Below are 13,003 nucleotides of genomic sequence, written 5' to 3'. Positions count from 1 at the left end.
GTACATCCATTTACTCCCATCCAGCTACCACTGGTGTCTCTGAGGGAAGTGGTTTCACAGATTCCTAAAGTATTTTGTGGCTCAGCTTCATTTCCAGACACATTGGATAATCTATGGCAGTTTGCAAGGCACCAACTTGGTGGTTGTTCTTTTCATGAAAGCTTCACAGGGGACAACAGAGAAACATTGAGTTAATTAGGAGTATGACGGATGCCTGAGCCACAAAGTCCTGGTGGCGTTGAGTGCCACCGCTTTGATCAGCTAAGCCCAGAGCTTAGCCATGAAACACAGCACCCTGACATGTGTTGAACAGCACCTAGGCTTTATAGTCTTAATAGTTTACAGGCACCCTGAAGGCCCAGAGTGGGACGTTTACTGCAGGAATGTTTCCCAAGTGGACCCATCTTTCTCCAACACAGTGCAGGTCAAACGTCAGGCATTGAAAAACTTTGATCTTAAGTGGGTCGAATGTAGTTGTTGATGCAGTAAATGAAGTTTTGAGGTCTTAGAAACTCCTTGTGCTCCTGAGAGTCTCCTGGGTATCTCTACAGTGACCTCCTCTGGTTGATAGAGGTTACTGTGCCATTGTAGGATTAAAAGCATCTGTTGTCTTGAAGGTTGCACTGCTTGGTGAGTTGCAGCTGTTGAACGAGCACTTGAGAAAAGAGTTGGGTATACAGACGTGATCTTGGTGCGGCCACTGTATGTACATTAGATGTGTGACCTTTCTTTAGTCGCTTGACAAAACTCTTAGCCCCGGGCTTTGCCTCCATGACTGTCTGCAAGGGATCATAAAACAGCAATTCATATGAATTTATCACCATCCTGGACAGTGTATCATTTTAATTGGAGTATCCACGATGAGGCTACAGAGGGAATGGTCTGCAGGAGGCTGTTGTGTATATTGAAATGTGTTCAGTAGGATTTTCTTTGATAGAAGCATTTGGCTCAGAGGCTGATTGATTTATCGACCAACCATGATTCTGACATGATCTCTCTATTATAGAAAAACCTTTTCTTTCATCCAGGCAGGGTGGTAACCCTGTTGATTTTCTTTAATCGGGTGGGAAATCCTGCTGTGTTAGGACACAAAAACTCTCCCCAACTTCTAACGACTGCACAGCTTTTGGCTTAACAGATACGTGCGTGTTTGTGTGAGGAAGCCAGTCAGATGATGACTTTCACTGACAGTGTTCTGATGCCATGACCTTTTTGTTGCTTATCTCCTCTTTATCTCTGTTTTGTGACAGCAGCCCCATTGTTTACCTAGAGTACATTGCATTCTATACATGCAGTGGTGTGTGTGGTTAGCTCTTTGAGGCACTGTATAATCTTTACAGTGTGTTTTTGTTGTGGTATTTAAGTTAAGCATTTATAAGCCATTTAGTAAAATACATGTGTTCTTTGATGTTTTTTGGAGCAGGGAAGGTGATTGAAAGAAACTATTTGTCAACTTCATAATCAATTCATCATTCCACTCATTTTTTCAAGCAAAAATGCCTCACACTTTCTTGTTCCCACCCCTAAATTTAAGGATTTACTGCTTTTTCTTTGTCATTTATGATAGTAAATCTTTGGATTTTAGACTTTTGGTTCGATGAAAGATTCAGAGCACGTTTTTGACATTTTACAGTCTCAAGGGCCATAGTTAGCCACTATAAAGTTCAATTTGGCCCATCAGATGTTTCTAGTAAATAAAACTCATTTTAAAAACATTTCTAATACATGCTGTTTTATCTTTTGTGAATTTAAAATCAATTAAGGGACATTGAAACCATTTTTGGGTGAGCCCTGTATGCATGTTTGTCCTTTTAGTTCTGACCCTCTATGGGAAAAAGTTTGGGAAAAAGTTTAATAGACTAAACAATTAATCATTAGTTATTGTGAAATTAACCAGTAGATTGATCATGTGGGCATTTGTGTTTTTGCTGTATTATGAAATACCATAGACATTACTTAAGATGTTGGTATTCTTTGAGGGGTTTTTTGTTTGATTTTTGGAACAGTGGTTAAAACTCTAGAGGATATTATTGTATCATACCACATAAAACAACACATAAGGTCATCTTGTGAAACACTTTATGATTCCCCCATGGATTTGTGTGTTTTCGCTAAGCCTCATTGTTATGGACCAGTGATTAACAGTGTGTGCAAGTTCAAGGACAGTGTCTGCTTACACTGAAACCCCCAAGCAGAACAATTCTGCCAAAAGATTAATAATGTTATAATTACTTATAACTGTAATACTCTTTTCCTCAGCAATACCTACTCTGAGTCATTTTATCATAGAGTATCCTGTATGAACACAATGCTAATCCACTAGCATCCTGTATCTTCTTCTACATTGCTGTATGAGTGCAGTTTATTTTGCAGGTCTGTCAAGCGGATAGGAACTCTCCTCAAAGCCAGTTACAACCCCCTTTGAGGTGAGCTCTCCTGAAGTCAACTGTGGGGTATTGACAGTTACCAGACAGCCTTCAGGGAATATTGATGCCTCTCTGTGAGCAGAGCCTATACAAGACCTTGCAGGAACCCTTTGAAAGGTTCCTCTGATGAGCACCCAGTTGTAAAGTTATATCCAGTTCTCCACTCCGCTGCGCTTCACTACACTTCAGCTTTGGCTCCTTATCACATGCAATCCCTTTTTTTTTTTATCTGTGGTGGAATCCCAATCCTTACTGCCTAAGAGACCCAGACTGGAGATACTGACATCACTTTTTTAGTTGAATCTGTTGTGTACCGTATTAGATTTTAAGTGATGAGGAGAAAGGAAAACATCTTGGCTTACTCAACATAGCCAGAGTTATTGTTGCACAGTGGAGGCTAATACATAATTCACACCAGCTTGTGAAACAGCATGTGTGAGATTAGTCATGACTATTAAACATTTAACATTTTTAAAAAGAATTACAAGTCCCTCATTGTGGTGCAGAAATTGAATTAACCAAGAGAGGGTAATGGCAGTATGTCAGGCTGTCAGTAGGGAATTAATCATAGATGAGCATTTGTGTTTGAAGTTCACAAAGCAACCTGCCTGTAATAATTTCTCAGCTCTTTTTCAGTTAGGTTAGAAGCTTGTTACAGCTATTAACAATTCCAAATATATCTTGTGCTGCCTCTCAGATGTTCAATAAATACCACTGGTAACTGAGTTTAACTTTGCAACGCTCAGAATATCAGCCTCATCTATCTTTTTTTTTGCCGGAATATATTATCTTTCACATTTGAGTTGAAGAATGACATTTTACGAACATAAAGAAGGCTGCTGTGGGACACTCTCTGCTGCACAAAGGCAACGCACTGTCTTACTGAAAAGTTGAAATGTGGAGAAGTCAGAGTCCATCTTGAGGAATGTTGGGAAAAGTCCTTGATCACTTCTTAGCTGTGAACAGTCCTCTCTTTCACTGGCATTGACTGGACATTGTAAGTTGTTGGTCATAGGCATTTAACTGTTTTGGTATGTATGTGTGTGTGCGTGCGTGCGCCTGCTGATTGATGGCTCGCTGGTCATGGATTCCTGAGTCTCACAGTGAATACTGGCGGGTAAAGAGTAACAGTTCGCCTGGCTGCTTTACCCTAGAGATACTCCTCTCTGTTTTTCTCCCCTAACCCATCTCTTCTCCTGCCCTCTCTTTGCTTGCTTTTCTTCGTAGATAGTTAACATGTGCATTTACGCGTGTGTGTCTATATATATATATATATATATATATATATATATATATATATATATATATATATATATATATATATATATATATATATATATATATATATATATACACACACATACATATACATTCACACGTATATTTACTGTACCCACCCTCTTGCCTGTCACACTCTTTTTGACTTGATCTTCTTGGAGCATTACAAGAGTGTTAGAGTAGGAACCTTTTGAGGTTTGCAGCTTGTTACAAGGTCTTTCAAGTCTTCTTCAAATCTAATCAAATCAAATCAATTTTAACCATCAGAGCAGGGCTCAGGACTAACTAGTCTACTACAGTGGCGAACCATCCTGCAATACACTTGACACCAACCCGACACCAAAACTGTATAGGGAAATATAGGGCACTTTCCTTTCGATAATGAGTTAACTAAGTCCTTTTGGATTTTGACGTATCACATTTTTCATGTCTCATGCTGAGCCCTGGCATAGTGCCATGGAGAAATGTCTAGTTACGTGAGACTATAAATGTCGTAGCTATGGATGCACGATACATTCTGACCAATAAGTTATCCTCTTGATATTGGGATACTTATATTATTGGCTTTTTGCCAGCAACTGTGTGATTGTTGTTGAATCTTGAATTGTCTGTCTTTGCTCAGTTCATCTAAGCCTTTCTTCCCTTCAGGTGTGCAAAAAATACAGGATAGGAACTTTTAAGATACAAAAATGTAAGGTTATCAAAGAGCATACTTTATAAGTCAGTAGAACTTCATCAAAAGGTTCAGAAAAACAAATAGAGAAAAAGTATGTTAAACATTAATCTATAAAATTAGGAAACTTCTTTTCTATTTTGTTACATTTGGTGGGTCTTGTCCCCAAACTACTCATAACTAGCAGAATCTCTTTCAACTTACTTTTGAATCAGTCTTCTCGCCTTTCCTTGCTCTAATGAGCTCTTGCCTGCTTTTTGAAGGATATCAGAAAGAGAAATTTTTTCACTTATCCTCGCTGCGTCAAATATATTCAGACTACAGTGGCTCAGTCTGGCTCTGTGATGGAATAAGCAGATGTGACAAAGTTGAGGGTTTGCTGAAAATCCTGACCTTGTTCATTCTCATCGTCCTCCATTGTATTTATACGTTTTCTGAATTGAAATTTTGATGATGATCGTCCTTTATGTTTAATTTGTTAATTGCCTTACAATGAATGAACACTTGAATTGATTAACATTCATTTATGGGAAAGTAAGAGCACATCTAATTTCTCTGTCATCCTTCAAGGGTCACATGTCTGACACTTCCATTTCTGCGACCTTTTCATGCCTGTTATAAACTGCAATTGCTCATTCGTCAGCGCTTCCGTCTAAAAGGGCAGAGCGGTAATGACACCCTGTTAAATCTTGAGATGAGATTTTGAATGAAAAAGAAACCCCTCTGTGATTTGTCTGTCAGAGTCTTGCTGAAGGACCTTTCGCCTATTCCTTGTATTATCGACTGTCTTATGTGGCCTAAAATTACCCTCGATAACAAGCCACATGTTTGTCGTTTTTTGTGAATCCTGTGTTCCTCTCTGCACTCCTTGTAAACCGAATGTGAATTTAAGCATATGGTTTAGATTACTAAAACTGTGCCCCCTGTTGTTTTGGAATGAAATACACTCAACGGGACATATTTGGCGGTGCTTTTCGGCCCAAGATATTTACCTGAACTAAGTGTGTCTCACACACAGCCTTCTCTGTCTCTGTAGTCACACTTTAATTGGAGCAGTGTGACTCCCGGGTAATAGGTTCTGCCTGACCATCCACAGATGAATGGTGGTTTTCAGGACAGACTCTTTGGCTTTGTCAGGCAAATAACCGGCTGCCTTGGATTGCTTTTGCAGATGCTTCACTGGATCAGACCCCTTGAGGCTTAGACCTCATCTATGTACACAAATTGGAAATCCAATAATTAGATTATAGTGCTTGTAAACAACACCATCATCATGTTTAAAAGTATTTTGCACCGCACAGTACAACTACTGCTTCCTCCACCTGCATTTGACTTTTGGCTTTTACTTTATGATGTCTTCTAACATCAAGAGAACACCCAGTTTGCAAAGGCGCAAGCCCTTCTCAGGCATCAAAAGCATTGTTCCTCACTATGCATTTCAAGTTGCGTATCCATAGATGGCACTGTGCATCAAGCTGACTTTGACTCTCATGCTTGGTTTGCAATGACACTTCCAGATCACTTCCTCCCACATGGCTTCTGCTGTAAAAAAAAAACCCACCTCCTTACCCCTCAGTAACCTACACTGTTAGTATCTTGTGCCAAGATCGCAGCTGTGTTTTACAAAATGGTTCCATCTGATTATGAGTTTTTTTCTTCTTGAGGTGAGAGTGACTGGTTATCGAATGTGGTAATAGGAAGTGGCTATCTCTTCTCCCCCATCTAATCTTAATGTTATGACGGGGTTACACATACAGTCATCTGATAACATGAGTCTGGAGGAAGAGGAGGAGGTTTGGATTGGGTTACAATAGGTCAGGGTTGGAGGAACATGGAGGAGTGGTGCAAGGGGAGTCATGCTGTTGCTGTTTGCTATGGATTTATGGATCGAAAACATACAGTCACCTCCTGTTTTCAGATAATTTTCTGCAGTTTCATTTTTGCTTTTGTGTCTGGACTGAATTTATTTCTCTTTTACTAAGAAAACGTGGGATAGAAGTAGGACATGAAAATGTGCACAGCACGTTACTCGGGAGATGTTTGTTTCATGGCTTAGTATTTAGTCTGGTGTCTTTGCTGATCTCCTGCATGTATAAACAATTATATTGCCACTCTTAGGAAAGATTAGAAGGCCTTTGCTTCCACTTGAAGAAAGAACCTTGTTTTACTTCTATTTACGGCAGATTTAGAGATGGTTTGTACAGAATAATTTACAGACAAGTGGGTAAATCTTTTCGCACACATGACAATAGAAATGTTGCAGAGGATGTTGGGTCTTCAGATGGATGAGTTATGTCAGTGGTTTATCTTAAAGTTCAGCACAGTGAGCAAGTGTTCTGTGTGGAGCTGTGGGATTTTCTAATTCTGTCACGGCTTGAGCGGAGGGAACAGCGAACCTCGACTCCTTGCTAAAGACAAGGACCGTCTTCAGAGGATTGTACCACTGTCCCAGATACATCATCTGACTTTCACCAGGACACCTGGACCATATTCTGTCCATGTCCTTGAGGGTTTACGTTCACTGGACTCACAGCTCTACGTACGCGCAGATAAAAAACTCTTTGCATGCAAGTTCACAAAGGGGCTAACTGTTGTGGTTTCCTGCTGTAGTTTACATTCCCCGACCTGGCTAACAGCGTTTTTAGTGGGAGTCTCCGTCCATGCAGACAGTACTCTGGGTTGTCAGACGGACCAGAGCACCTATCAGTGCAGAGAGCTGTCTGTGAGTGTGTGAGAGAGAGTTTATGTGAGCTACAGAGTGCAGCCAAGCCTGTCCAACTAAGACACCACCGCCTCTCATCTCTAGTCCCATCTGGAACACGTTAATCCAGCGAGAACTCACTCTCTCTCTCTCTCTCTCTCTCTCTCTCTCTCTCTCTCTCTCTCTCTCTCTCTCTCTCTCTCTCTCTCTCTCTCTCTCTCTCTCTCTCTCTCTCTCTCCCTCTCTCTCTCTCTCTCTCTGTCGTTTCTCCCATTCTCTCCTCTATTGTATTTCTCTCTCTCTCTCTCTCTCTCTCTCTCTCTCTCTCTCTGTCTGTCTGACACGCTCTGTCTCTCATTTTCCCTGTGTCTTCGGTTCATGCTCGCAGGTCCAATCAGGAAGCCCAAATATGTGGAGAGTCCTCGCGTTCCTTCTGATGCCATCGTTTCAGCGCTGAGGAAAGTGACCGATAACAAGGAGTCCTCACACAATGGTGAGTTTTGCTTTTTGTTCACTTATGGTGTGTGTTTGCTTGTGTTTTTTGGGAGAGATTCGAAACAGATAATCTGACACATGTAAACTGGAATCCACAAACTGTTTTATGTTATACAGAAGATCATTGTTGGCTCCTTGAGGTCAGGGATAGGTCTCCGTAATTTTAGGGTAGCATCAGTTCCTGCATGAACAGTCCGTGTAAGTACCAGTGAGTTTGAGCAGTGTTCCCTCATGTAGCCTCTTGTACAAACACACAATAGTGCTGTGTTTATTTTTAAGTGTGTGTTTAGATTACAGAGGAGTCAGTTTTCCCCTGTGTGGGGATACATTATCTGACCAAAGAAGAAACACTGGATTTATTTCATGGGAATTTAATGAGGACAATGTCTGAGTAATTGGACTTGTTTATATGTGTCTTTCTGTTTCCACGTTTCTTTGAGGTGTGTCTTTGGTGTTATTGCTGCCTATTCTCTCCTGTTTTGGGCGTTGTGTGATTGTGTGTGTGTGTGGGGGTAATGTTCCACTAAGTGCCCTGTTTGGATTTCCAGCAGAGCAGGGCAAGCTCAAATTCCTCCCATAGGCTTAAGTGGAGTTGTGAGATGCGTTATCTTTCGCAAAAGGCAACACAAAAAGTAGTGCCATCTGATTGTACACAGCTCACATACGCAGACAGCAGTATACACCCAGTGCAGCCCAGTCGCTGTTGACTGTTGCATACCAAGGCACGAGGGTGTGTCTGACATTCAGCTGGCACAGAGAGCAGTGTTACGGCTCAGAGCAGGCTACCGGCAGATAGCGGACGCCAGATAAATGTTATCTGTTAACAGCTGCTGCACTGGCACTGTTAGGAAGCTAATTTTATGAGCTGTGTACCCCCCAAAAAGTTTTGAGTCCTGGTGGGGATTTTTGTTCATTTCCTTGTAGAAATTTTAAGCTGTGACTCCATGGAGATGGGTAAGTCACTGTAGAGTGTGTCTGAGTGTAAATAAGGGCTAGCACTTAGTAGTCGACCGATCCAAGAGGAGTCTAACTCGACTGAGTTTTCTGTCAGTTAGTTGCAGTCCATGTGTGTTGCATCTTACAGACTAAATGCTAATCACATGACCAAGCAGGGTTGCTAATGCTTCTGCAGCTGGTGTTGTCAAACTGTCAGATGGAAGCATAACTGTTAGGCTGTTGGATTAGTTAATTTATAGAATTTATTTGTAAGTACAGATTATCCATCAAAGTCAGCAATTTAGTTTTTTTTTTCAAGGTGGAAATTAATAATTCACGTGATTTGGATGAGACAAGGGATGTTATACTCTGTTGAATAATTAAATGTTGTCTCCTTGCTGCTTGTTTGACAGTCAGGATGATTACTGCTTCTGCCCTAGCATTGTCATTAACAGTAGGCTTGCTTTGTGAATGGGATGGTAAAATGTATATTTTTTAAAGGCTTATTAAAACTATTTTGCATTTCTCTTAATCCTTTCATACTGGACAAAAACGCCATTAACATCAGGACTATTGTCCTAATTGGGAATACGATCAGCATTTCTCGTTCAAATGACTCCGCAGTAGCCACAAGTGTTTATTGACTCCAGGTCTGATCCACTGTTATGTAATCATAACACCCACATAGACACTCCGATTTCCGCCCCTTTTCTGGTTCGATTCGATGACATGCAGTTCAGTTAAGGCCACTGGTTTGTAAATACTTTTGCATCCACCTCTGTTCAAGCAGAGTTTGAACATCATTCAGTCTGCGCTGAGTTTAAAAGAGGGATATTGAAGAAGTAATGTTAATTACATCACCAACTGCCTGATCGGTATTTGGCATGTTTCACTGTCAACAGAGCTGAGTTGTCACTCCTTAGCTACTTCCATCATCAGCTCCGTCTAATTGAGAGAGTTATTGATTGAGACTTTGTTAAAAACAAGTTTGACATCCTCTGGATGTGGTTTGATGAGGTATATGATCTGCGCCTTCTACTGTTTTCCTGTTTTTCTGGTCCATTTGTGATGATAAATGTGACACACAAGTATAAAAAAAAGAGAAACAAACAAGTCACCAGCCTATTCTTAGTGCGTTTACCACCATTTTATAATGCTACATGCCCCCAAAATATATATTTAAATCATTAATATACCAAGTGTGCAACAACTAGTCCACTGTTAGCTTGAACTAATGGCTACTAGTCATTCTTTGGTCAAGCACAACCCTAATTATAAATATAACGCTACAACACCCCTCTCCCACTTCTTAACATCGCTCAACACCTCACTATTTCACATGCAATTTCCTCCTTGTCTGCAGACTTGAGACCCCCCCAAACCCCCTCATACACACTTACATGCCTGTGCGTTCTGAGATACATGCTTCACTTATTCCTCATGCTTCACAACAGAAGAATAAGAAAATAGTGAGCATACTTAATGTAAGAAAACTATTTGTCTTTGTTGTTGTGTACTCAGTGCTGCCGTTTCTCTAATTAAGCAGAAATTATTTTCCAGGCCATATAACAAGTGTCCCAGTTTCACATGTATATGACAGATCTACTGACCAAGCCTCCAGAAAATGTATTTGCTACCACACGTAAAGAACTATGTATCTGCTTCAGTTTCAAACCCAGAAACACAAAAAAGTCAAGCTGAGATTCTAAATTAAGTTTTGTATTATGTTTTACTCCTGGTCCACGCCACATAAAAGAGAGAACAGTTTCAGATTTAATCCATTTATGACAAATAAGACATGACATCGCTGTCTCAAGGTCGGCTGTACCCAGCCTGATTGAGGACATTTTTATTGCTCAATGGAACAACAGCAAAAGTCACTCTCACCTTGAGCAGCTACAGGCATTTAAGGCATTTTATTTTATTTGGTTGCTTTCGTTCTTGCACATATTCTCAAATATTGACTCAACACTCACAGAAGTGAAGGAATAACCAATCTCCTTTTAAGGTCAGATAGCTACTTACCTGTACCAATTACTGCTGCCATGTACAGCTACTCAAACAAAACTACAGGAATGAGCCAACTTATTCAGAACCAATTTTGTACAGTTAGGCACTGTATAAACTGTAGACCAATGATAGCTAATTGCTTTAGTAGGGGGAGGTCCAATGCACAGCTGAGAACACGCTATGCCTATACACAATATGACAGACCTATGATGATTAATCAATTAGTTGTCAACTACTTAATAATAATAGTCCATTTAATTGACAATGAAAATGATTGTCAGTTGAAACATTACCATACAGTTAAAGCCTAGTGTCAGAGACTTTGGCTTTGGTCTGTTACGTCAACTGAATTTCTATGAACTTCTATTAACGTGCGTCACACGTTCCGTTCTTTTGTCAGTAAAGGGAACATCTTTCAGCCTGTGTTGTCTTCTACTTCAGAGATTGTAAACAATAGTTTTTTTTTTCCTACTAACTGCTGAGACAGGACAAGATGTTTGTTTGACATTGCAGCTTTTGTAACAAGGTCAGTGTCAGCGTGGAATGTTGATATGCTGCCGGAAGAATCTGAGGCAGAAAATCCATCGGAAATTTTCAAGCATGAGAGCTGTGTGACATTTAGGCCCCATTCTTACAAGTTCTTAGGAGTTGTAAAGGGGGTTTTTGTTGGGTGTTGTGCTGAACGATGGCCTCTCTGGGATGTCCAACAACAAGGCTTCACTTTAGTGGTCATGTTTTCTATTTAACATTTGTGGTATTTTAAGCAGTTCATAGTCAGATCTGTTGTATGTTTGTTATATTTTGGTCATTTTCACATATAATGACAACTTCAATGTAGAATAGTAATTTCTTTTTCTTTTGGGTTGGACTGTCAGATTTCCAGACCTCTGTGTTGTGGACAAGCAGGATGTGCTGTAGGCTAAGTAAGGAAATGTGCGTTTGACCTGCAGGGGTGTCAGCTCGCACTGCTACGTCTTTGAGGAAGGATAGAGTTTCTTGTCAGCGTGTATTTTTATTTTGTCTATGTGTCCACAACTACATTTATGTTTGTTTATGTATGTGTGTGTTTGCGTGCATGAGTACATTTGCAACAGGTGGCCAACGGTCCACCCGTCAAAATTGTTTCAGCTGTGGTCGGAGCTCTGTTACTGTCAATCAAGACTTAACCTCAGGTCCCATCCTCTTGCACAATTATGTCTCTCTCACAGCTCCCTCCATTGCAACTCCAGTGAGACCCTGGCCCGAGTACTTAACACCTGTTTCTTCATGTACTGATTGTGTTGTCAGTGCTGAAATGACGGGCCAAATTACACTGTTAAGTATTCTGTGAATTTACACCACTTTAATCTGGCTGTGGTGCTGCTGTCACTGCTCTGTTTTGATGTTTCACGGTCATTTCCTGTACAACGTGTGTAACTAATTTGTTAACACCTTTTGGAGTCCATGTCTTCCTTTATGCTTTTCATGGCATATTATTGTTGATGTTAAATTTTAGGTAACAGTGAAAACACTTCTAAATGTAGAAATTTTTAGTTTCCAAACATGTGGTTTAGGCCCAATATAGAGCTAAAAACTCAGTATTCATTTTCGTGGCATCCATAAGTGTATGTTTGTATGCCCTGACATGTAAAACATGTCATCTAAGAAAAGTAATCTGATGGTCTCACAGCCACAGCTGGGGTTCCATGCAGGCGGCATGTGAGGAATGTTTTCGAGAATGTAGGAAACCATGGTGTCCCTGGTGACATCTTTTTACATCATTTGGATTTGTCTATTCATGGAACAGTACAGAAAATGTCAGACTGTCCTTTATTTTTTTGGGAATGACAGTATATGAAGAAATGGAGACATGTGAAAAAGATCTAAAGAAAAACAAGGGAACCAACATGATGGAACAGTTGTGTTAGCAGTTTCTTCACCATCTACCATTAAGGGAAGCGGTGACTAATACCCCCCTCAAACCAGACAGAAAACCCACTAACACTGACTAACATCTGGCTTTCGTCATGGTGGGACTGGTGCAATCAGCATTCATTCCCACATCAAATGACTCTAAAGTAGCCACGGGAACTTATCAGTTACAGCTCTGATCAGCAGGGAGGGGGACACATGACACCCAGGTAGACCTGCTGATTTATGTAGCAGGTAGACATGCTAATTTTTGCCTCATTATTGCTGTGATGCTGTCATACAGTGGGTTAGTGTAAGGACATCTGCATGTCACTATATTTTGTATTTTTTCAAGCATTACGCAAACATTGTTTGTTCGTGTTGAGTTTCAAAGAGGGGCTGGGCTTAAAGACTGTAACACTGTTACTGGCCTCCATTCTGCATTTTGTGTCCATTCTGTTTGAGTCAGGCGAGGAGTCAATCACCTATTTTTGGTGTATTTACTAATGTTTAAAAACATTCGTATACAGTTTATTTTGTGGTGCAAAATAATATTAAGAAGATGGGGGGCTGTTATTTCTTTTGGACTGAAGC

General features: G+C 40.4%; 1 protein-coding gene across 1 annotated transcript in view; it reads left to right on the top strand.

The window, feature by feature from the left end:
- Nucleotides 1-13,003, top strand: part of tanc1b (tetratricopeptide repeat, ankyrin repeat and coiled-coil containing 1b) — a 114,534-nt gene that overhangs the window by 42,224 nt on the left and 59,307 nt on the right. Inside the window, exon 4 of the mRNA XM_037109662.1 lies at nucleotides 7,467-7,571. Coding sequence (XP_036965557.1) covers nucleotides 7,467-7,571 — 105 coding nt within the window. The remainder of the gene's footprint in view (nucleotides 1-7,466; nucleotides 7,572-13,003) is intronic.

Source organism: Acanthopagrus latus, chromosome 9 (genome assembly GCF_904848185.1).
Source record: "Acanthopagrus latus isolate v.2019 chromosome 9, fAcaLat1.1, whole genome shotgun sequence".
NCBI lineage: Eukaryota > Metazoa > Chordata > Actinopteri > Spariformes > Sparidae > Acanthopagrus > Acanthopagrus latus.
This window is presented reverse-complemented; position numbering and strand designations above follow the sequence as displayed.